Source organism: Protomyctophum parallelum (assembly GCF_964188405.1).
Source record: "Protomyctophum parallelum genome assembly, chromosome: 1".
In the NCBI taxonomy this organism is placed as follows: domain Eukaryota; kingdom Metazoa; phylum Chordata; class Actinopteri; order Myctophiformes; family Myctophidae; genus Protomyctophum; species Protomyctophum parallelum.
The window spans coordinates 85456530-85483362 of NC_139697.1; the positions used below are offsets into that span (position 1 = coordinate 85456530).

The window sequence follows — 26833 nt, forward strand, 5'->3', positions numbered from 1 at the left end:
TTTGTGTTTGAGATGTAGGCCTTTAATTTTGGCCTGATGGGTTCCAGGCTCTTTGGGCTTAGCGTGGCATGTCGGATATTGGAGTGTTTACACAGTCCCCCAGCAGCTCTCCCGGTGCTGAAATAAGTGCATTAAGATGGATGGATTTACTTAAGTCTCTAACCTCGGGACTCGGGGAACAAACTCTGAATGACCTCTTTGTGTTTTTGGAGGGGTGTGTGTGTGTGTGTGTGTGTGTGTGTGTGTGTGTGCGTGCGTGTACGTGCGTGCGTACATACGCATGTCTTAAAATATATATATTTTTATAGAGGGACAGACAGTAGGCTGACAAGAAATGGAAGAGAGACATGCAGCAAAGGCCGTCGAGATCAGGAGTCAAACCCGCGGCACACTGCCAGACTCGGGCTACGGTCAGGGTGCCTGGACCACTGAGCCGCGGCCCAGGCCATGTGTGCGTATTTCTATAGCACTGCAAGGCCCAATCACTGCTCCACAGACTGCAGCCTCATGATCTGTCCTAAGGTAGGCACACTTTGACTATTACCACGAGAGAGTGCTTGGCTCACATACTGTACTGTAAACCAGTAGAAGACAAATAGTTGTCCCGTCAAGAATGCATGCCATTTTCTTACCATGGTGTTCACTCACAGCCCTATGTAATGTAATAACAGACCATAATCCTTTGATTATTTACGAGTTGCTTCCACAGAGTCCAGCAAACAAGTGACATTTTCTGCAACATTCTTTGTTATCACTGCATAATTCCATAATAATCCTTCTGCACGATATCACCCATGATGGTTGTTGGTTGTGATGGATTTTGGCATGAAGAATGTGCGTTAAAGCCCAGGGGCTCTCAATGAACCACTTTCTCCAGGCATTAATAGCACAATGCCTGCCTTATACGTTATACAGTGGAAGTAATACTTAGTAATACTAGGTAATACTTTTAGTGCTTAAGCACATGAACCCTAGTGCACCTATTCTGAGGTGAACCTTTGGCGAAAATATCAGATCTACAAGCTCACACTGCATTGCAACGTGGTGCGTTGTGTTCTTGTGGATCTGCTATTTTTGGTGCAGAGATATGGCTTAGAGCAGGGGTTCCCAAACTGTGGTGCGTGCACCCCTTGTGATGCGTGAACGCCCTCTAGGGGGTGCGTGACATGAAAAGGGTCATGGCAGTTTTATGGTGTTATTTAGCACACACGGCAAAATCTGGTACAACACTGTTGTAAGGAGATGTATAGAGCAGATACGGGAGTATAGCTGCATGTCTCTCAGTGCAGTGACATTGTGATTATTTGCCATCATCCTAATACAAATGTATAATTTTCAGCTAGGTCAGGAGGTAACAGGGAGTGCACGGCCAAAAGGCCGCTGGCTTAGAGGGAAAGGATAGATGCCTGAGAGCCCCCGGTCAACTAATCACATAGGGTTTAAGTGGTTAATCTCTTCAAACACACAGAGCTTGAAGGCTGATGCCTTATAGCCGAGAAGCGGGACTAATGAGCTCAGTGTGATCAGAGCTATAATCTAAACATTATGTTGAAACATGCAGCATAGGAAACCTTGCTATTTCTCCTCTGTCTACTAAACCTCTCTCTCGTACGCACACGCAGTCAGTGCGTGTCTGTGCATCATTCAGTGAGCTGAGAGAGGCAGGGCGGGGGAGGAGGGCATTGTTTGTCACAGTGAGGCAGTAAATCAACGAGGGCCGCCGTTGATTTGTTAACCTTTGTTCGGCCGTGTCAGCACATGACGCATCGCTGGAGCGGCCCCCTTTCATGGCTATGAAATACAGCCATTCTGTGTGTGTAGTCGCAGCCATGGAGTGGAGGGGGGGGGGGGGGTCTTCCAGCTCCAGCACAGGATATTGAGCTTCCTTTACCCCTTAGAGACACATTACATACCCCTGGCTGGAGACAGATACGCAATAAAGACTACTCAGGAACAGGGACTCACATCTGCTTTACTGACATTCCATTCAAACGACTGGACTGAATCGCTCAGATCCAGGTTTTTCTTTTCAAATAAACAGCTCATATGATCTGAATTAGGTTTGCGTTTTGAACAATATAGTCTTGTTCTAACACAGTTATGCCTTTGGACGGGTGGTGGGGGGTTGGTCAGTGACCCGTCGGTGACCTCCCTACCCCAAGCAGAGGGAAACAGACTGTCCTTGACTTGCAGTCATTCCTCAGAATGCAGAAAAAGGCCAGCGGGAGCCGGGTCATCTTTCTACTGTGCATCAGGTCAAGTTCCACAGCCTGCCGCGGAGCCTTGACACACAAACCCACACACAGACGGCAGAGGTCAAACAAAGGGCAGCAGAGGAGAGCCCGGGGGCAGTAAACCAACACTGCGGCTGCGAAAAGGCTATAACCTCCTCTTTCCAGTCGGCTGAATGAGTTAGGAGCTGCTCGGGTGATTTGTGGTGCGATTGTTGCTCCCTATATCACCCGAGATTACGGCAGGTGGCGGACCCCGCAAGCCTTGGAAGTAATATAGCTCTATCCTCTCAGGAAGTGGGGAGAGAGCGAGGGAGAATGAGCAAGAGAGAGAGAGAGAGAGACAGTGAAAGCAAGGCAGGAAAAACAAGCGCTCGGTTCCCTCCCACACAGACGTTAAACGCTCACAGGCCATTTTCGCTGCCGAGAGCTCTCCATGACAATCTAGGGGAGCTCTTCAGCTCGGTTATCCGCCATGAAACTTCACCTTTGCGCCGCGCTTTTTCCGTTCTCCACGCTCTCGCTTTAAACAATGCCATCAGCGCAGCTAAAATTATACCTTCCAGTTCCACATCACACATTAGTAAATAGTACCCTCGTTGGTGGTGGCAGAAGAGCACTTCAGCGGTGGTGCTCTCTGCGCTGGCACAAGCCCAGGGTCTCGCAGTAGCGCAGCATAGTTTGGGCAATATCTCCTGTTCCTATAATGTACTGTGACATCAGTGCTGAGAACCACCATCACTTAAATTCTTTGTAACTCAGCATCATGACAAAAAGGTATGGTGCCCAAGAACACAATACGTTATCCAGAAGTTATTGAAGACGAAGAAGAAGAAGAAATAAAATATGAAACAAGAAGTTACAAGATGCTAAAGCTTACGAGAATGACTTAGTTCAATTGATCACTTTACAAGTTAAAATCGTTTGCTCGGGTTATGCTCACACAGTGCCTCTTGGCTTTGATTTAGCTGATTTAACAGCTGATAGTCTGGGAAGTAACAACACCAAAAGAATGGGAATATAATTGAGGAAAGAAACTAAAGATTATCAACCTGGGACCTGGCAGTAATCAGATGACAGATCTGTATGTGTGATGTTCTATTCACACAATCCGTCAGCCAAGCAATCTGCACCACCCTCACCCCAACCCGCTTCAGCCCCCACACAGTGCTAGCCTTAACAACGTCTGGATTGTACACATGGCACCTTGAAAGCAGCTTAGCTATGGGAAAATATGTTTATTTCACCCACAGGCAATACAATGAGCCACGGTTCAGACTGGTGCATACGCCAGACTTCTCAGTCCAATGTCTCCCAGGGAGGAAATTAATCAGGCTTGCTAACGTTAGCTGTAGGCACATGCGGGTGCCTTGACAGTCATTGTAATTATATCTAACATTTAGTGATTGTTAGTTAATGAAGGTTTGTGCCTGGGCAAACTGAACCCTGTGTGAGTAGAACGAGGGAGGAAAAGACAAAAGTAGTATGCTGTTTACGAATCTATAGTTCATAACCATGGCCTATGCTTGAAGCTAACATGAGCAGACAAAACATCCTCCAATCATCCTTCAGGTCATATTTATCAGGTGAAACAAGCGCTGTCTCCGTTGTGCAACTGTCCCCCTTTTTTTATTTTTTTAGCTCATAACATTAGCCGTGCTATAGCGCCACCCTTTGGCCAATGGTCATGGGCTTCACATGGTCAATGTTTGGCATGGCCCTCTACTAGATTCCCACGTTTCGCGAAAACTGACTGCACGGTTCAGCCAAAACTGCTATTTTTGGCGGACGGAGGAGAAGAAGGAAAAGAAAATAAATAAATAAATAAAATAAGTGACTTCGTGACTTCTTGATCCCTAAATAATAATACAAGAGAATCTGAGAATGACAGCTTGGCACGCGCGACAGGATGCAGCCTTGTAACTTTTGTTTTTGTAGAAGAGGCAAACTAATATTGTTTATGCCGTTTGCTTTGATGGAATAATAATTGATTGAACACTACGCCGTAATCTGATTTGATTTGGGTGTGTTCTAAATAAAGTGTTTGTGTTGATTATTGTGTAATTTATTTGTATGTGTAAACTTCAAACATTATTGTACTGTAAAAAGGTCTCTTTTCCCTTCATATTTATCCTTTTTAGTATAATAGTACTAGTTTACTATAATTAGATTAATACAATAATACTTTATTTAGAACACACCAAATCAAATCATAGTACAACGTACATGTTCAATCAATTATTCAATCAAAGCAAAGCAAAGAAGTTTGCCTCTTCTACAAAAATAAAACTTACGTTTTAGTTACAAGTTAGTTACAAGGCTGCATTCTGTCCTGCGTTACAAGCTGTCATTCTCTTGTATTATTTCCCATCACGGAGTAATCTCGTGTCTCAGAGGACAGTCAAGACGGGCAGTGTCGGAAGGCCAATCAGAGGCAGGCGGGGCGTTACCATGTCTATGCTCGGACGTAGAATAGATTCACGTGTCTCTACTATGCGATTGGCTGGCAGCGTTTCAGCGCCATTTCAGAGTATGGGGTCAGACTCCAATTGGCTTAGGCGGCGTTTTAGAGTATGGGGTCAGACTCACATTGGCTTAGGGGGCAGTCAATCATGACTAGGTCGTTAATAAAAACGGGCCTGTTGTATGTTTGTATGTATGACAAAAACAAAACATTGTGGCTGGTGAGAGAGGGGATAGAAAATGTACTATAATTTTTGATATGTGAAGTAGCCACAGTGAGAGCTCCGGGGCTTGCGCTAACAACCACCCATGTTCAGAGGGATGCGAGACTGCCCTCAACCACTTTTCCAACCAAAGTTTCCATAGTCTTGTTGCATCATTTCGGCACACCAGCAAGTATTATATTCCCACTTACAGTAGTTTCTACAGCACAGTAATATCCTGTGTTTAAAAAACGGGCATTTTTATACTGATGACTTCATGGTATTGGTGGTATTGAATGTGTTCCCAGATGTGATTCAACAAGTATTTCTACATTTCTACAACTTGGATATATTTTGATCTCTATCTCTATGTCTAACTAAAGCATTTAGAACAATTCCATCATTGCAGCTCTCCCTAGAATAAACTGACTATGGCTGTGTTTGAATGTTATTTCCGTTGCCGTTGCCTGACATTTAGCTTACTCACTCAGTGCCATGGCCCGCTTTAATAGCCCCATACTGAACACTAAGCCCCCAAAAAAGCATTTTCTGTGTACCAACAACACAGCACAAACGGCAAAACAAATGGAGAGACTTTCTGCACCTGCCCTTGGGCAAATATTGACATTCATCTCCCCCACAAATGGAGAAACTCTTTTGCAATTTCTGGTCAGAGCTGTTTAAGGCTTGGTTACGTTGTGGTAGTAATCTCCTCCAACAAAAAACCCAGCCAGCTCTTTTAATCTCTGCAAGACCCTCCATAAAAATACCAGTGGCCCCAACTCCGTCTGCACCTGGATTCTTTTACTCGCCTTTTGCGATAGCAATAGACATTAGCATATGGCAGGAGAGGAGGAGGGTCGGGATGGTAAAAAGGGAAGAAAAGAGGCGATATTTAAATGGAAATAGGGGCCAAGAGAGTGGACTGCCATGCAGCAGAGAGAAAGCGTATTTTGTGGACTGTTTCCCCCAGTCAGGTCCTTTCACGGAGGGAGAGAGAGGGCGGCCCTGTGTTGATTTAGGCCACACAAAGGGGGCCTTAATCCTTTCAAGGGAACCAAATCTCTCCCACAGAGAAGCGCCTTCAAAAGGAAACCTCCCTGTCAAGCATGGCCATTGAGCCCCCCGATGGACGCCACAAATCAAGCCCTGGAGGGAATCAAAGGCCAGAATGTGGGAAATGTGTTTGGAGGTCGGCATGGAAGAAAAGTGCAGGAAGAAGAGGAGGGGGGCTACATGCATCTATCGGCACCAATCGTCCATGTTTCTGCCACTGCTCTGAAGAGGTCATAACCCCCTGTCTTGAAATCTCCTCCCTGCACTGCATGGTTACTCCCCACCATTACAGAGGAATGTCTATTCGCACTGAGCACCTCCATTTATCCCCAAGCCAGAGAAAAGGGGGCTGCCTTTAACAGCAAATTAGTGACTTGATAATGAGGTCACATGTGGTGTCTGCACTCTGAGGCCATAAGCAGATGCCTTCCGTGGCCTTGCTTCATTCCATACAACGTGAGCACATCTTTATCTTTGGCTACATTAAAAATGAGGACCTGCCCCTCAACTGTACCCCGAGCTGTCTGGGGGGCACCTAGGCTCCAATGTAACCTGACAATGTGTCGCGAGTTCGAGTCCTGATCCCGGCAGCCCCATCTCTCTTCCCGTTTCCTGTCTACCTACTGTACGATCGATAAAGGCACATAAACCCCAAAATTAAATTTGAAAGAAAAATGTACTCTGAGCTGAAATAAAGGTTATGATAACATCCTTGCTTCCTTCCCATATAGCATAAGCACATCCTTGGACATCTCCAATACAAACCCTAGTAGATTTCTAAATGATAATATTCTACACAAAAGCATGTCAAAATGGCTACATTTCTATTTCATGTATACTGTTCTATTGTATCTGGCTTGATATAAACAGTATATATATACAATTATATTAAACATATAAAATTCAAGATGATTATAAAATAACAAGTCTGTCAATTTCTGTTATCACGTTGATTTAATCTGAAACAGGACCAAGTAGGGGTGTTACTTTCTTGATTTCTTTGATGCAGACAGGGTAGCGCACCTACAGTCAGAGCGCGGTGGTCACATGAAGAGTAATTTGATGCAGACAGAACATGAATTACCTCAACACCTGACCTGTCTAAATCAATTATTGAATGCAACGCACTATTATATGATTATAATGAAGTCTACAATGTGACGTCAGCACTAGCACTCACTAAGGCAGAGCAGGTTCGTTTTTAAATACTGTGAAATCACATTAGTGTTGTTAACATGACTGTCAGCTACATGCACATACTTATTAAGCAATCTCCATACCTTTAACTGCAGCTGTGCTGAAAAATTTCTCTGAACCGGCATCAGAAACCTGCAAGAGATAAAGAGTCATTAGAAAATGTCCTTGCTCCTTGGACAGGTGGGCTTTCATAGATAAATGCTCAACAATATATATTGAGGCAAAACAGTTGGCATTTCACCTGGACGCCACTTGATGGCAATGTTGGTTCATGCCAAACTAGTCCGTTTACCCTGCAATGCTCTCTGTCAGAGCCGCACTATCATCTTTTTTCTTTTTTACATGCAAATAAGGAGTGATGCGATTTGCACCGTTTTATATCATTAAAACCTATTAGATAATAATATTAAATGTATAAGAGGTATTGTTATATCAACCTCGTCGACTAGATGAAAGATTTAGGTAACTACTGGTTGCGCGCGACAAAGACATCTTATAGAAATAGGACTAACAGCCCCGTTGACTTGCACAACCTGTCCAGGTCTAACAGAGATATTTCCTACAATAAATCGCAAATATGTTTGGATGATTAAAATATCGGTACATTTTTAGCACCACTGCAAACTCTTGACGGCATGTATCGTGTCAAAGCAGTCTAGTCCCTAGGCTACTATATAGTGAGTCGTGACAATAATATTCCTTATTTGCAAAATTGCAACCCACCACAGAAGAAAACTATGATTTATCCGTTTATTTAATGCATGGAAATATTTATATGGTGATGCGTTGACAGGGATGGTGTGGCTACAGCCGCTACACTATCGCAAATAAAAACAATGCGAAACAGACCAAGAGAGAGAGAGAGAGAGAGAGAGAGAAAATCCCCAATTAACCAAAATAACTAATTAGTGTGTTTGTTTTAGTGAATAGGCTAGTAGCCTATTGGAACAAGGCATATCGACGTGAGGGATTTTTCAAGTCTCTTGCAGAATGTAAACAATACACGCATGAGAACAAATGCCAATCAGGTGCAATGTAAAAATATATATCTACCCAACAAGCGCATCTTTCGCCATGATGACTGATGTGTCCTTATTCCATAATAACCATAACCAACACGCAATATGCAAACAAAACATATGCACAGTTCAAAGCAACACGCATACCTTTGATGTGGCTTGGCAAGATGGCAAATGTGTCAGGTTATTACTTTCTCTTTCTAATAAATAGAGCCTCGTTTCACATTCTGCTTGTCATATAATATAATCCATATAAAGGCGGCGAACTCTACTCCGTTTAAATTGAAGACAGCCATGCGAAGAGAAGCCTTTCCAAGAAAAAAAATCCAATGTAATAAGACGAGAAGGCTCACAAAGCTACTGCGCCTTTTGGACAAAGAGAGAATGTGCAGGCTATGCCAGAGAAAGCTTCAGCAATAGCGCTGAGACGAAAATCCTTTGATGCACGGGTGTCGCTCCTTGGAGAAAAAAACCCACAACGTGATTTTAAAGCATATATTCTCCTATCAAAAATATCCTTAAAATGAAGTGTACAGGATCCGTAAAAGGTTGCGTGATGGTGGTGCGCGCAGACGGGCTGCGTCCATGGACCAGCGCAGTCCAACTGAACAAACAATCCAACAAAGCCACACCAGTTTCCCTCTGCAGCAAGGGAGAGACGGAATCGCACGACCTGTCACCAAAATATCGAAGGTACAAGCCGCATTTCGTGCTGTTTTCAGCTGGAAAGCCTGTCTACCGCTGCGGTCTCGGACGGTTCCGTCGCAGACAGACCCTCTCCTCATCCGTTCCAAGCACAAGACACATTCCCATTCATCCAACGGACTGGCTGCTGCTGGAGTGCTGCTTGCCCTGACGCTCGGTTCCTCCCACTTCCTCCTGATTCCTATCTGACTCGGGTTCAACCTCAACCCCGAGAGTTCTTCAGAACACAAACACACACACGCGTTTCTGCTTCCGAAGCGCCGAATGCAGTCTCCACGGCAGCTCCCGAGCGCGTTAACGGCGGCGTGAGCGGGACTCAGAAAAAAACCAAACACTGCTTGGCAGTGGAGCTCCAGAAACGCGAAAGAGGGAGAGAGCGATCGAGCAAGAAGAGGGAGGGAGAGGGGGAGGTACTGACACAGAATGATATTCTTTCTTTCAGTCTCTACAGAGTGAGATGATGTCAGCCACTAATGAATTCCCCAGTAGGGTGCTGCTACCGTGAGGGGAGGAAAACAAAACGCTCTTTATGAGCAGCATGCACCTCCTCACAGCCCACAGGCGCTGTCTTCCTGTTGGATAAACTCCCACTCCACTGTCCCAGAGGGAGGTCAGCCTGGTACTATAAAAGCTCCTTGGGTCATCTAGCCATTAAGTCAGCATCCCATTTGATGTCTGTCTGGTTGGAGCTATTAACCCAGCCCCAAACCAGATAAACCTATAACTTATAAAGCTATGCCTCTGACAGTGATGCGCTTCCCAGACATACAGCATGATTAGCAGCCATTTTCCACCAGTGACACTATGCATTGACACTGAATGATTGACACTGCATGTTTGGGATGGATGTTTACTTGGGGAAGCAAGCATGACCACCCAGTGGATTACTCTGCTTCATACAAACAGTAAAAAAACCCAAAACGATCTGGGAGTCTTAATCTTATGCGGTCCCTAGAAAATCCTCTTATTGATGCACACACAAACATCCTATAGCTTCTCTAATGGGCATTAACCCACAGCCTGGGAGGTCATTGGATCCACAACATTGTAAAAAGATTTTCAATGCCAGCCAACACGGAGCAATAAACAGATTTAGCTCCTAGTTGGGTGCTAATCCATCCCTGTAGTAGGAGGAAGGTCAGTTGGCTGGAGCTTGCTGCATTTGCTACTCACGTATGTGGTGCAGTTTATGGAGCTTTATGCTTCCATAGCAGTGTGCCTACAGATACAGTAAATGTGCATGACTTCTAAAGAGGGGACATCGCTCTAATTCTTTCCAAAGTTATACTTTTCAACGAATCGTCTAAAATTTGGCGCCAAACAAGTGAATGTTGAATGATTTGTTCAGTTGTGTAAAACCAGGTTAATCAGAACAAGAAACAAAATTAAGTATGTGAAAACAGTGTTTACAAAAGCCTTTTTTGAGGGGAACTAGCGCCTCCAACGTCTGGCTTTTGAAATTACATATTCATATGGCAGCGAGGTCTATGGACTTTTAACCCATTCTGACCGGGCACCCATTTTGGTGTTGGCATCATGTTATGCTTTAGCTATTTAAAAATAGCAGATCTACAAGCTCATATCGCGCCACCGAGTGGCGCGATACGAGCTTGTAGGTCTGCTATTTTTGAAAAATCGAAGAGCGACTGACATTTTTAGAATCTGATCTCAGGTCAGAATGGGTTCGTCAGACCAGCGTGTGTCCAGTGGAAACCTCGTATGAATCTGATCTCAGGTCAGAATGGGTTAATGTGTGTTTACAGCAGTAAACATCATGTGAGGTAATGTGGTACAATATAAATACCAAAGGAGTGAGACGCCCCTAACTTCAAACGAGTGTGATTTTTACAAATCACAGTAAATGATGCCAGCCAGGCCCATAATCATTGGGTGCTCCTGCAAAACAGGGTTGGTCTACTGTATATTGCTCTTGAGGTCAGGAACTTAGTTTGAACAGCTCCAGTACTTAACATGGAATGGGAAGCAGATAAATGCTTAAATGAATGTGACTTGTCCTTGTCCATTATATTCACTGTCCTTCAATCAAACTTGATATGCATCACTGCTTGGTTACTATGAAACCAATTTAAATTAATAGATTGACCTTGTTCTGTAATGTTGCCCACAGGCTATGGAATGACTTTACCAACAATAATTGTTATTTAGCTGAAATATACTACTGTAGCGTAGACACAGATTTCATTTTAATAACAAGAAACCAGTAAAATCGTGTTTAAAATTATCTACCCATGGAATAACGTTATGGTAGCTAGTCATTTTTTATCACAGGCATTCTTGTGTTTTGATGTGGAGAACGTGATGATACATCAATAGCTTATTGTGGTTTTCTTTCAGATGTATTACACGCCTGGCTGCAACATATATATTTATACCGCTGCCACAGAAAGAAAATGGCTACCAACTCCCTTCATGGGCCTGTGCAGCAGCAGCAGCGATGAATGGCTCACCGCTCCCCATCCTAAACGCTCATTATCAGATTTGAGAGCAACCCCAAGTCTGTGATTACATCCTCACCGCCAAACAATCAGCGACCGGATCTCTCACTGCACATTATTTTTAATTCGAATGAAACACTGACAGCAGGCACGCACGCAGGCACGCACGCACGCACGCACACACGCACAAACATTGCAATCTGTTGTGGAAAAACTGTGCCTGGCTGTGCCTGAGAACGTGCCGAGATCAAACGCAAACGTCTGGAGTTATGCTATGCATCCCAGTAATTGCCGTCTGTGCATCGAAGTTCTGTCTATAGACCATCAGCTTCTGGCTGACATTTTGTCATCTTTTTTCCCCCCATTTTTTGTAAACCCTGATCCTTCACTTCAAAGTAACCAGAAGCATGTTTTTCTCTCCCCCAGCAGCCCTGGTTTAATTTTACAGGAACTCTTTTCCTAGATTGCAATCACAGGAGACTGGCTCTCTTTTCATGAGCCTTCCTGCTGCCATTATTCCAAATCTCTCTCCTCATTTAAAATATTACTGATAAGCGTAACATGAGTGCAGGCAATGTAATATATTAAAAGCTCGTATTAAATTTGCCCGTTAAAACGTTGAGCTCTTTCTCTCCTGCAATCGCAGGGCTCAGTTTTTCCTCATTCTCTAATTCACACTGGAATGGGATGTGGAATGTCAATGGAGAATGGCAGTCATCTAAGCTGAGTAGAGATAACTCTGCAAGTTCACATTGACACCACTATCAGTATTACTGTTGGGTCCTGAACACCTTCACAGGAACATTTGAGGGTTCAATAATTTTGAATACATGTTTCCTTTGATATGTTATTTATTTTTAATAGATCCTTTATAAAATGTACATAGTATGTTAATGTGAGGGATATACCTGACAAGTGACAAAACATGTGTTAAATAATATGAATTGACAATTTGGAGGCATATACCTGACCCATAGATATAGTCTATATTCAAATGATTGAACACCGACATAGTGCTTTTTCTGTCCAATAAAATGGCCAACTTCCAAGAGCATGTTAGCTTCCTGCTAACAAAAACAACAACGTTTTTTGCAACATTATTTTCTCACAAAATTTGCTATATCCTCCATGTGTGACTTTCATAATGCTTTGTAGTTGCAGTTAAAAACAAACAGAGACTACCTGTATGTACTTTCCGTATTGTGATGTATTTCCTAGCTGCGGTGACACAGATCCTGCGTTGGAGTATTTGACTGGATCAATTTGATGCGATCTACAACGTGACTAGACAACGCGTCGCATGTGACCTTGCAGACCTTGACGAATGTTCACATATTATGACATGCCAAGAACAGGGAAGATTAGATTGTTTATAATAATGTCTGACAGGTTTGTCTACATTCAAGATACTGGTGTCTCTGTGTTTTAGATTGATTGACAGGTGGATGTCATTATATTATTTGAAATTGGTTGGTGCCGGCTGATGTTAGCACGCTTTAGTTTACACTTTTGTTTGACTGGACTTGAAGTAATACAAATCTGACTTTTATTATAAAAATACACAACATTTAATTGTCTTTCTGTTCTTTGCATATATTGCTATCTATGACCCCAATACGACTGCTAATAAGCTTTAGATTTAGCAATTATATTTGACAGATTTTATTTTATACCAATGTTAGTAACTGTCATGTCGGTTCATCTGTAGGAGGATGGTTGTCGTCATGGTCTGTGCACAAAATATCCTGAGTAATGTAACTAATGAAATGATGATGTTAGTTTGATTAAAAAACATCGACATGGCTCAATGTAATTCAATTTACCCAACCCAACACATCCATTTAGTTGATAGTATTTGACAGCTAGTTTACTCAGATAATTGACTATATTCACACACCATGCCGCCACTATGTTCACACACCACTGGCCGCCATTTTGCATGAGCAAAATGGCTGTTGTGAATATGGTCAATGACGTGACACTCTTATTGGGACTCCTTGCAGGGTTTTGTTTCTTACAAATCACGCTCTGACCAGAATTCAAACACTTACTTCCGTCCGACTTGACAAACGTGCTAAGCTTTGCAATGGTCACGAAAATCACTGTTATCATTCAATACAAAAACATTACTGCTGTTTTGAATCTGACATATGGAACCAATGTAAACAGTAAAGCTTTTCATATGGAAGGCTATTTAAGCTGCTTGCTGCTTATTTACACGTGTTGTTTATAAAACATTTGCAAGAGACGAGCGAGCAGATTGGGACTTGGGAGGACAGGCGACAAATCCTGTGAAACCCATGCACACATGCGCTCAAACTAGAGTGAGATATCTAGATAATGAAATGTTCAGCCCCAGTGCAGAGTATAAGGGTTGGTGGGTTTGTGTAACATACGTTATGGACAACAAACTATATTGGTGGTAGCATATTCTGATGTTTAGTCTCAGTCTAGGCGTTGCGTCAAGGCTGAAATAGTCTGGAGTAATCTCTGCCTTGTTGTTCTAAATCTGGGGGAAAATGTCCAAACATTGGGTGTCCTGAGATTTGCTATGCGGGAAAACCAGTTATTTTGCTATGTATTTCAATAAGCCTCGTCCATTGGTAAGCACGTTGACCAGCAACATGTTGAAACAATGCAAAGCCTTGCATAAAGAAGTTGAGACTAGTTAAACTTTGCTGGATTGCATTGCAGCACTGCATGGTTGCACTGACAGAACAACTACCCCTAATCTCCACTATCACACCACCACCACTGCATGGTTGCACTGACAGAACAACTACCCCTAATCTCCACTATCACACCACCACCACTGCATGGTTGCACTGACAGAACAACTACCCCTAATCTCCACTATCACACCACCACCACTGCATGGTTGCACTGACAGAACAACTACCCCTAATCTCCACTATCACCCCACCACCACTGCATGGCTGCACTGACAGACCCTTTCTTCGCAATTCCTCAGACACATAGTCAGACACAAAATTAATCTGTCACTCACTGTAGCAAAATGGGGACACTTCAGGTGAACATACATACGTGCACGCACGCCACACACGCACGCATGCACGCACGCAGTCCTGCCCGAAAGCCCAGAAGAGTAATTTATCCCTTGGCCGAAGGGTGGGGATTTTGTTTTGGATGAGGGGTAATTGTTTGGTACATGGAATATCAGAGTTCAAATTCAGGTTGTTGCACATGCATGCATGCACAGACACAAAGGAACATGTACTCCACATAAGACCAATGAGTTTATGGACTTGGGTAAACATAAGCATGATGAAAGTAGGAGCACAATCTATAAACAGTATGTTTGTACATTACAGTACCGTACCCAACACACTGAACACAGTGCACCCTGCACTCGAAACGTCTGGAGACTTTAGGGGATTGACCATTTCCTGCCACAGATGTACTTTTTAAAATCAAACCTTTGAATGACAATGGCAAAAAGAGAAGCTTTATCTCGCATGTGCTTCACCACTTATTTAACACTGCGCTTATCGCACAGGAGGAGTGACTGGCATTCTGAATAGTTATGAGACTGCATGGCGGACACAGGGATAAAAGCTTCCATCTGATACGATACGATAACGGGAACGCTAAAAGCAGATCCTTTCTGCTATAATAAGGCTTCCTGAGCTGAGAGATATGAAACTCACATCATATGTCAGTCAGGGGGCGGCAGGAAAGTATTCCTTCCTCATGTTAAAAGCCTGTAGAGACCGTGTTATCTGCTTCTCCGGATCTGCTTATCTACCCCTGGTCTCTGAAAGCAGTCAGGGCTGTAGGACCTCCAGATAACTGGCCTGTTTCAATGGTAGACATTATCTGGATCAGGTAGGCAATAATCACATCCCATTGACATTGTGGTGTGTAAGAACTGACTTCATCAACATACTTTTACCGGTCATCCGTCCAATGTCCCTCTAGAAAACAATGCAATAAATGGGGTTCAACCCTCCCTTCCTCCAAATGCCTTGGTTACATCCCTAATGCATTTCCTCCTGTATTCTCAGGAGAAATGAGAGACCCTTTTGTCTAAATTATAGACATTGCCATGGAATGTGGTCTGCCACATGCAGTTGGTAATTTCAGGCCAGTCAATCACTTCCTCCCCTTCTAACAGAGACCAGCATGTGTGCACACCCACCCACCCACGCACGCACGCACGCAAAACATACTCACAGACACAGGTTTCAGGTTTGAAAGATGGTAAAATGTTGAGTTAACCGCTTAAACCCTATAGTTATTTACCAGGGCCCCCCCAGCCCCCACGGACCACAATGACCCCTTCCTCTTCTCCCTCTACGCCAAAAATCTTCACTAAAGATAGCCAATATAAAAGCTCACTAGATTCACACTCGATTAAAGTCATCACTTTTCAAGCAATAGTGCACCTGACTTCATCACACAGACTAAACATTATATTATTATCTTTAGTCACAATATTCTCAAAAGCTCTTCCATGGTGCTATTTTCCAGACAAAAATAATACATTCTGAACAGCCCTCCCGCCACCTTATCTGCATGTCTATATTCACAGAGACCCAGTAGATGTCAACAACCAAAGGGACTGCCCCTCTCCCTGGCTTTGAATTCGTATACCGCCTTTGTCCTGCCACTGTGATGAGAGAGCTGGTGTGTGCGTGTGTGTGTGTGTGTGTGTGTGTGTGTGTGTGTGTGTGTGTGTGTGTGAGCCAGGGGGTGATCGAGGGTGGAGGGGTGAGAGAGAAAATGCCCTGCTGTGCCTCTAAAAAGAGGAATGACTACAGGAAGAACATGGAGGAAATCACCAGGAAGGCCGGTATTAAAATCTGTCTGGCCTCTGATAGACTCCTGTGCCTTCCCCCCAAACGATCTGCCCAGCTGGAGGAAAATGGTCAGAGGGATTAGGCTTCTGAAACGCTCCGTCAAGACCATTCTGTCAGGCATGAACTGAGACAGCCACCCCCCCCCCCCCCCCCCCCATACACGCACACATGAACTGAGACAGCCACCCCCCCCCCCCCCCATACACTCACACATGAACTGAGACAGCCACCCCCCCATGAACTGAGACAGCCCCCCCCCCCCCCCCCATACACGCACACATGAACTGAGACAGCCACCCCCCCCCCCCCCATACACGCACACATGAACTGAGACAGCCACCCCCCCATACACGCACACATGCCCCCCTCGCTACACCACTCAGCTCAGCCTCGCCAAGGCTCTTTTCTGAGCTCAACTGCTCCAGAGCCCAATGATAGGCTCTCTAGGGGACATGAGATGGCCCCGGACTTCAAAAGCCAGCTTGACAGACAGCAGGGAGGTCTCTGCCTCTCTCTTTGTCTCTCTTTCTCTCTCTCTCTCCATCTTGGCCCAGGCCCCCGCTGGCCATGGAGGGGTTTCTAATTGCATTTCACAGGGACTGAACTAAATAAGGCCGCCGTTGTTCTGCCCATAGTATACTGTAGTCATCCCTGCTGCAGGGTGGGGTTGGGGGCTGAGAGATGGGAAGATGGAGGGTCGGACGAGGGCTAGGACTGGTGGGCGTGTGTGTGTGTGTGTGTGTGACAGAATGTTTTAACATGTCAAATTCCACCGAGACGCAAGCTAGGATATCCTTCCCTGGCCTGGCCACCTCTCACCCCTCTCTTCCCCTCCCGTAACACTAGAGCACAGGCGACTGGTTGAACAAGCAGAAAAGAGGGAGTGTGTATGTTGTGTGTGCGTGCGCGCATGTACGTACGTGTGTGTGCCAGTGTACACTATGTGCCCAAGTGAATATGTGTGTGTGTTCAGAGACAAGAGGGAGAGATTTCATCTGTGAAAGCCCTCTCCATTCCCCTAGCTCCCGCACCGTTAGATGAAAAGTGAGCCTGTGGTTTTGTGACCTACATGTGGAGCTGGTTGTGGGCCGGAGATGGGGGCCACGGCGATGCTACCAGGGGGTCTGTCTGTTGACAAGCATAGCGAGCCTCCTTCCACTTTGAAGCCCTGCACATTTAAATATTTCATGACCCCCTCATCTCCAGCCTTGGCCTGTGGCAGCCTTTCATTAACAGCACAGTGAGATGGGGCTCTATCGCCTCCATCGATATAGGGTCCTCCATCTACAACCCCACTCCCCCTTTTGGTTTCATTTTGCATATCTGGCAAATGATCTCTGTTAAACGCTGCTAACAATTACCACAATTACAGATAAGCCTAAGTGTGTCAAAGCCACAACATGATGTTTACAATGATTAACATGCAGCGTTATCAGTGGTGGCTGGTAATCAACCCGCGCCAGTGCTGGTCCTTCACAAGATCACAGCCCTCTTTATCTATCACTATCTACAGTATAAAACGCCAATGCACAGTCAATTCCTCTATACATAAATTTGATTAATATTTATTTTTTTACTCAATTCGGTCGATCTTCACACGGTCAAACTTACAATAACAGTTACACTGTTGGGAGTGTAAAAAATGGGAACAGTGTGGGTGAGACACGGCTGCCTCGCTTGGTATTGGCACATTCAGCAACCATTCCAAGGCTTCATTGCTCTTCCAGGTTCATTTGCAGTGCAGTATGAGTGTGAGTTCTTATGTTCTTAGCAACTGCGTGTTAAGAACATAACAGTGCACTAGTACACCAAAAACATAAGAACAGTAGATATTCCCTGCTTTGAGATGCTTCTCAAAGCAGGGAACATCACGTTACCTTTTCATTTACTGTTATTGTATCATCATTGGGGGAAAGAAATGCGTTGAGGCTCTCAAGGGCATCATGACTGCACTTACAGCAGTCTATAAATTTCAGTATGCTTATTTTGTATACGAGCATATATTTGACAGTGCATATCACTGTCAAATCAGAAATATGATTCCTTGTAAGTGGGGACAGTGTTTTTTTTTCTTTTAAATAGAGAGTGGGACCAGTAGATTTCCAGGAGGGCGCATGCTGGCATGGCACAGAGCACCCCGTCTGTAAATGTGTGTCTCTCCGGGGGCCTGTGAACCATGACATAAGGACCTGCTTGTCTGCCTGTAATAGAGATGCCTTTGAGAGGGCCCTGCGTGTGCCCTGTTTGTGCCCGTGGGACAACATTCCATGCTTTGCCTCCGCAAACTCACTGCACCGCTGTCAGGCAACCCGGGGTCCTAAATGTGCACATTGTAAGGCTGCCCCACTGGCTGCCTGACAGGAGCACATTCAGCATGGGGTTATTTGAGTGGACGCAAGGCTCCCAGGGTACAGATATAACTGTGTGTTCTCTCTGAGAGAGAGAGGTGTGTGTGTGTGTGTGTGTGTGTGTGTGTGTGTGTGTGTGTGTGTGTGTGTGTGTGTGTGCGTGTGTGCATGCGTGCGTGCGTGCATGCGTGCGTGCGTGTGCACGCCACGCGCACGCCACTCTGTAAACAGTGTTTGTTTGTGTTTGTTTATGTACTTGTTTCAAATTATCAACCGTATGGCTTGTTGTTGCTTTTCGAGCGACACCTGGAGAGGCATAAGTGTGTGTGTGAGTATGCACGATGAGAGCCTGAGTGCAGCAATGAACGAGGTGTTTTCTTCCAGCTTGTGTGCCCACTGCCTGTGTGTGTGTGTATACCTGGACTCACTGCCTATGTGTGTGTCTATACCTGGACTCACTGCCTATGTGTGTGTCTATACCTGGACTCACTGCCTATGTGTGTGTCTATACCTGGACTCACTGCCTGTGTGTGTCTATACCTGGACTCACTGCCTGTGTGTGTGTGTCTATACCTGGACTCACTGCCTGTGTGTGTGTGTGTGTGTGTGTGTGTCTATACCTGGACTCACTGCCTGTGTGTGTGTGTCTATACCTGGACTCACTGCCTGTGTGTGTGTATACCTGGACTCACTGCCTGTGTGTGTCTATACCTGGACTCACTGCCTATGTGTGTGTCTATACCTGGACTCACTGCCTGTGTGTGTGTGTCTATACCTGGACTCACTGCCTATGTGTGTGTGTGTGTGTGTGTGTGTGTGTGTGTCTATACCTGGACTCACTGCCTGTGTGTGTGTGTATACCTGGACTCACTGCCTATGTGTGTGTGTGTGTGTGTGTGTCTATACCTGGACTCACTGCCTGTGTGTGTGTGTCTATACCTGGACTCACTGCCTGTGTGTGTGTATACCTGGACTCACTGCCTATGTGTGTGTCTATACCTGGACTCACTGCCTGTGTGTGTGTGTGTCTATACCTGGACTCACTGCCTATGTGTGTGTGTGTGTGTGTGTGTCTATACCTGGACTCACTGCCTGTGTGTGTCTATACCTGGACTCACTGCCTATGTGTGTGTCTATACCTGGACTCACTGCCTGTGTGTGTGTGTGTCTATACCTGGACTCACTGCCTATGTGTGTGTCTATACCTGGACTCACTGCCTATGTGTGTGTGTCTATACCTGGACTCACTGCCTATGTGTGTCTATACCTGGACTCACTGCCTGTGTGTGTGTGTCTATACCTGGACTCACTGCCTGTGTGTGTGTCTATACCTGGACTCACTGCCTGTGTGTGTGTGTCTATACCTGGACTCACTGCCTATGTGTGTCTATACCTGGACTCACTGCCTGTGTGTGTCTATACCTGGACTCACTGCCTGTGTGTGTCTATACCTGGACTCACTGCCTGTGTGTGTCTATACCTGGACTCACTGCCTGTGTGTGTGTCTATACCTGGACTCACTGCCTGTGTGTGTGTCTATACCTGGACTCACTGCCTGTGTGTGTGTCTATACCTGGACTCACTGCCTGTGTGTGTGTGTCTATACCTGGACTCACTGCCTGTGTGTGTGTCTATACCTGGACTCACTGCCTGTGTGTGTGTGTCTATACCTGGACTCACTGCCTATGTGTGTCTATACCTGGACTCACTGCCTGTGTGTGTCTATACCTGGACTCACTGCCTGTGTGTGTGTGTGTCTATACCTGGACTCACTGCCTATGTGTGTCTATACCTGGACTCACTGCCTGTGTGTGTCTATACCTGGACTCACTGCCTGTGTGTGTCTATACCTGGACCCAGAGGACCATTGGTGCTAAAAACCACCCAGGTCTCCAGACTAACATTTTACACTGGTGGCGGCAGCATTGCCACTGAGGTTTGCACTTAGTGGCTACATCATTTGGTCATACAAAAAATGCCGATTCTAATTTGTTTTTATTGACCTATATTTATTCAGGGGAGCCCATTGAGACCATGATCTCTTTTTCAAGGACGCCCTATGAGTATAACATAATGTCACAAAGTACAAAAAAGAAAGCAACAACGAATAACACAATTTTACATAAGGTGAAATATAGTATAGATATTATGATGCTAATACACTGGGATTACAGAAAACAGGTACAGGGTTAATGTTTTGTGACTGGCATGGCAATAACTGTCTACAATCTGAATACAAACAGACAGACAGACAGAAGGCTCCGGCCTGGCGGAGATAAGAATAATAATGTAAAAACCCCCAACATAAGTCAAGTGTAAACAATCCTTTACCAATCCTCTTTTTGTGCATGTGGCACTAGACAGATTTACGGTGGGAGAGAAATGGTGGCAGTGTGGAGCCATGGCACCCGAGATTATCAGCTGCTGTAAACCCAATCATCAGTGGCCGGCTCATCTGGGCTTACCATGTACTGTGTTTACCAACATGAAGCTACTACAAGATGATCTGAGGCTGCCGCTGGCTGTCATGTCATGCGTGCACATATACGCACACTGGTGTGTGCACCCCCGACCACCCCCCCCCCCCCCCCCCCCCACACACACACACACACACACACACACACACACACACACAGAGCCTGTAAGAGGATTTCACACTTGACAGGGAGAGTCTGTGTTGCTTAGCAAGGGAGACAGCTGAAATGCCTCATACAACTTGACCTCACCACACATGTATGGACACATACCGGTATGTAAATGTGACACACACACTCGCGCACGCAAGCACACACGCACACACAATTGTAACACTTGGTTCTCCTTTCACTGTCCCATTGACACAGAGGTAAACAATTCGTCCATTGAAAAGGTTTAATTCAGCGCAATGAACAATATGGTGGCCCACGGGGTCACATGGGCCAACTCCAACAACACGCTTTGGGGACCTGGGCTAACGTGAGCCAAGTTAGCTTGGGTTCAACTCAAGACTGAGTTTTGGCTGGAGAGCGAGAGTGACTCACACGTCTTTGTGTTTTCCTCTGCTGTCAAGTGATTAGTGTGCTCCGATGATCACATTGTTTGCATGAGGGCGGTTGGCGAGCCCTCAGGAAGTCATTTAGAGAGTTCGGCAACTCTCCCAATGAAAGGGTGTTAGTGGAGGGGGTCTTTTAGTCATGCTCTGTGGAGTTGTAACTCTGACTGCGCTAAGCCCTCAGGGGGCTACCGATCTGACAGGCATAACACCTGTCATCGACTCCCATTCCACTAATGCTTTGGGCAAGGTAGCACCTGACACAGCTTATGAATTCACACATTCAGGGATGCGTAGCAAGACAATATATGAACTATGCTGTTTCCTATAGGTTATGGTGAAACCCTGCACAATCCTTAGTGTGATAGAATGAATGCACACATATGCGCACTTGTGAAAATGTACAACAGCGCACGCACGCACGCACACACACACACACACACACACACACACACACACACACACACACACACACACACACACACACACACACACACACACACACACACACACACACACACACACACACACACACACACACACACACACACACACACACACACACACACACACACACACACACACACAGCGCCTGTGGGAGGTGTCCTCCTGAGAGCCCAGAGGTGATGAACTTGTCAAAACAACATATTGGTTTCTCTCCACTTCACTGTGGTGTCGCTTTGTTCTTTTACCCAGCTGTGAAACATCGCATCTGATTTGCTCTGGATATGGCTGATGCATTTTTCAGGAGTTACTCCAAAAACACCATGTTCCTCAACATTAAAAAAGCACTCCCAGGATTTTTTATTTTTTTAAAGCTCATGTTAACACTCTTGCTGCTAGCCTATTGGCTAGGCTAGTGTTGGGCTATGCTAAGAGATTAACATTGAGCGAACAAACTTCTTCGGGGCCCACAGCAAAATGTTCTCTTATAGCGAGAAAAACACCGCATACATCAAAAGAAAGCCTAACTTGTCCACTTCAATTTAAAAAAACAAAATTTTACCATCTTCCATTCTGGAGATATTGACCTTTATCTAACACCTGCTTTTGCCTGAACTCTGCTCGCTTGAACAAACAGCAGAGATATGTTAGGTTGAAGTTGACAGACATTGACAGACAGATATAAAAATGAACACAAATAAGTGCAACTGTTGCACTGCTCACTTCACAGTGAAGGCGCTACATAAATGCACCATTTACCATTTACCAAAGCTCTCTCCCTGTTATCTGCAGTGATTTGAGCCACAGTGGGGTCATCCTTGAGTCCTGGCAATGGTATTCAGTGTACAACTGCTATTGCCCTGTGGGAAGGTAGACTGCAAAACCTGTTTAGGTTGGTTCAGATACCAATAAATACCCCCAGTATATGACCATATAACTCCCTCAAAACCTCTCCCTACTGGTCTGCTCACATCTCTAGCTGAGAAAGTGATGGAACAGACCACAAATAAAGACAGGGAGGGATGGGGGGGGGGGGGGGGGGGGGGGGGGGGGGGGGGTCACTCAGGGAGGAACCTAGTCGACCATGGCCCCATTTAAACATAATGATGGCCACTAATGATGCCTGTAATTACCATTTCTAAACTGGTGATAATTAGGCTACTGTTCTTCTATGGCTCTTTATCAGGGATTGATCACAATAATGATAATTAGAGCGATAAATAGTGATTGCCTTTGCAGGGTTTGACCTTTCAACTATATCAACATAGCAAACATGAATTGTAGTCATTAGTCGATGACAAGCTTAATTTGTTGATAAGTGACATTTGATCTAATTTCATATCAGCGTAAGTGTAATGACAATCCAGATGGGTCTGAATTATTATTCATCAAACCACAGCAGGGTAGGCTTCCTTTCACAATAAATTGTAGTCTATGAAATGCATTTATCAATCGATTTATTTATCTGCCTATCTAATTTAATAGTTGTAAAGTTGTCACGTGGCGCAATAGATGTGCCTCTAGCCAATGAAAAGATGTGCCCATGAAAGATGTGCCCCCCATTAGCCCCCCCCCCTCCCTCTTTGGCTGCTGTAATGTGATCTCCCCTATGGATCTCCCTCCGTCTCTGCAGAGAAACCTTACCTCACGGAAGGTCGCCTCACCATTTCGCTTATTCCTTCTAAATCTCTGTATTTAAAATATAGGTCGCTCAGCGAATGTCTTAGTTACATCAACATTGTGCTTAGAAACTACTTGGTTTGAGCCTAACTACTACGATTAGACAGATCGTGTTTGTTATTTCGCTACTGCCAGTACTTCTGATTGCACGCACACACACACACACACACACACACACACACACACAACACTACCCCGTGTCCCACACACACACAACACTGCCGCGCGGATTTAAGCTGTCAAACCATACAGCATTGTCATATTTAAAAGGCGCTTTATAGCTTCTCTCAGCTCAAAGCGTGTATGAATAAGGAGATAAATGAACAGCTAACATCGGTGGGAGAGGACGTCAGCTGTGTGTGTGTGTGTGTGTGTGTGTGTGTGTGTGTGTGTGTGCGCGTGCGTGTGAGAGGGAGGTAAACAGTCAGCAACACGTTAAATTTCTACTTCTACTAAAGAAAGAGGCAGCGATGGAGCCATAAGTCCATATCCATAAATTCGGGGACATAAATTGCGCAAAATACTGTTAAACATGACGGCATCAGCCTGCTGCATCCTCCTAGCTGTTGTGTGCTAAGCTAAATCATATCATACAGGACCACAACAGTCAACACAGCATTGACCATGGTTGCCACATTGACTGAGAGGGAAACAAGCAACCAGGTCTATGAAAATGTTAACAGGCCAGATCAAGTCAGAAACTGTCAAACATCATTGTCCAATGTTGTTTTAGAGCAGTGGTTCTCAAACATTTTCATGTCATGGACCACTAATATTATATATATATATATATTTATATATATATATATTATATATATATTATATATAATATATATATGTACTATATATATTTACTATATATACACACCGGTATATATACAGTGTACACAAACCGTATATCTAGGTGTGCCCCCAGATTTTTAGGCTATGAAAAGTGTGCCCTGGGACAAAAAAGGTTGAGTTAAGCGGTGCCCAAAAGGTAGATCACGATCTCGGCCAGCGCCAAAAATTCTCCCCGACAGCATAATCGGAGCAAATACCGGGCAGAGTGTATGAGCCATAACGTGTTGACTACACTACACTACACTAATAAGGACACATAATAATAACTAATAACCCATCCGTTACTACATGTGGAGTCAACTCCCGCAATTTCCTTCTTCCCATAGTGCGCGGCAAAGTAACTCTGGGATGAGGTGAAATTCTAGTTAATCAATATTCCATTTGTGTGTGTGTGTGTGTGTGTGTGTGTGTGTGTGTGTGTGTGTGTGTGTGTGTGCGTGTGTCTGTGCGTGTGCATCCGCACGTGTTTGTGTGTGTGTTTGTGCTCTTGCATGCGTGTGTGTGCGCGCACGTGCATGTGTGTGTGTGTATATAATATATATATATTAGGACCGGGACTTTAACGCGCTAATTGAGATTGGGATGGGAAATCATTTTAAAATGCTATTTGCACAGTTGTGTGCAAATTATGCAATACAGAATTCACATGTCACGCAGCATGTCAAGCCTCCTTATATCAGCTAGCATGGGAGCTAACGCTGAGTGCTCGTCTAGCTCTCTGGTCCATAGCGTTAGGAGGAGTTGTCCTCTTACTTTTAGCTCTTGTCCATAGTGTTAGGAGAGATTCTCCATAACACTATGGTACATTCGATCCTTTCTCAATCCACTCACTCTATGCTGCGTCCACACAGGCAGACGCAAAGATGAATGGGAGTAGGCTATCATTTGGAGCAGCTACATGCATCATTGCGTCTTAACATCGTCATGTCGCTGGCTTCCATTAACAATGAATGGGAGACTGCATATTTGCGTCTGCCCATGTGTAATGGTCAGGGTGTCCACTGTTCTGAAATGTTCTTGCTGCCCCAACCCTTTGTGTGGAAGACGCCAACTTGCGGCTTGCACACAAGTAGGCCATGTATGGCCTACTTGTGCGCAAGCAGAGCGCGCCATGAGGTGCGCTCACCACTGCTGGTACGATTGCTGCTCTGAGTCCTAGAGCACTCTGCTGTCTGTCTGGGTACGACTGCTACTCTGAGTCCCTATAGAGCCCTCTGTCTGGGTACGACTGCTGATCTGAGGGTGCCGTGTCATTAGTCAGAAGGTTCATTGTTCCGAAATTACTATCCCTATCTCTAACCCTAACCTAAACCTAACCGCAAGCACGGGAGCAAACCTAAACCTAACCGCAAGCACGGGAGCAGTGCATGTTCAGACTAACGGGACTTCGGATCTATGGGCAGTTTCCGATCTGAGTCCTATGGCTCTATTTTTCGTCCATGCAAAACCCCAAACTACTTTGCCCTTTTTTTTTTACTATTTTGAAAAACATTTTTTAATATTATGTTATTATTTATAATAGTTAAAATAGCCAATCTACATCGACACGTTGTGAGCTTGTAGATTGGCTATTTTAACTATTCAAAAATGTTTTTCAAAATAGTCAAAAAAAAGGCGTAGTAAGGAGTAGCTCACCCCAAACAACGAAAATGACTTATTTTCGACCAATTGCACACCCCAATTGTCACATTCCTGAGCCATGGTCATGGTTAGCCAGTTAGCCAGTGGCGATGTGATGTGATGTGATGGCCTGGAGCCGCCATCACACGGCACAGACACACCACCATGCCCCTTCACCAAACGGCTGACAATGCAATCAAGCAGCTTTGAAGCCCAGTGATTCTCCAGTGCCTGCTGTAATGAGAGGAAAATGAAACCTTTCCCTCAGCCTCTGACTAGCCCTCTGATGAGACCTTCATCAGTGAAAGAAAGAGAGAGAGAGAGAGAGAGAGAGAGAGAGATAGACAGATGCCCATCCATCATCAGCCATGGGTGCAAGTAGGTTGGTGTGCGCAACACCTCTGTTGCTGCTCATCACCCTGATATGCAGATGTGTGCGTATTCATACATAATTATGTGTATGCACACATGCATGCATGTCTCTTTACTTGTTCCTGTGTATAATATGCATGGTGAAACTGTCTCCCTGTAAGAAAAGACGCATCATATAGATGCACTGCATATACCACACAGCCATGATTATGTCTCTCTCTCCCTGTGTGTGTGAGATGTTAAGATATCAGTGTGCTACAGGGTGTGACGTGCTCCTCAGGGTGACATGAAGGTGACTTCTCTTTCCTGCCTGCCGCTTGTATACGAACCAGCCACTGCCTCGGC

The 26833-nt window shown here is 44.9% G+C and overlaps 1 protein-coding gene across 9 annotated transcripts in view; it reads right to left on the minus strand.

Annotated features, from left to right (window-relative positions):
• auts2a (activator of transcription and developmental regulator AUTS2 a) overlaps positions 1-26833 on the minus strand; it is a 369856-nt gene that overhangs the window by 35372 nt on the left and 307651 nt on the right. For all 9 annotated transcript variants that reach the window (XM_083775547.1, XM_083775549.1, XM_083775544.1 and 6 more), the window contains one exon: positions 7234-7282. In XM_083775547.1, the coding sequence (XP_083631673.1) occupies positions 7234-7282 (49 nt within the window). The remainder of the gene's footprint in view (positions 1-7233; positions 7283-26833) is intronic.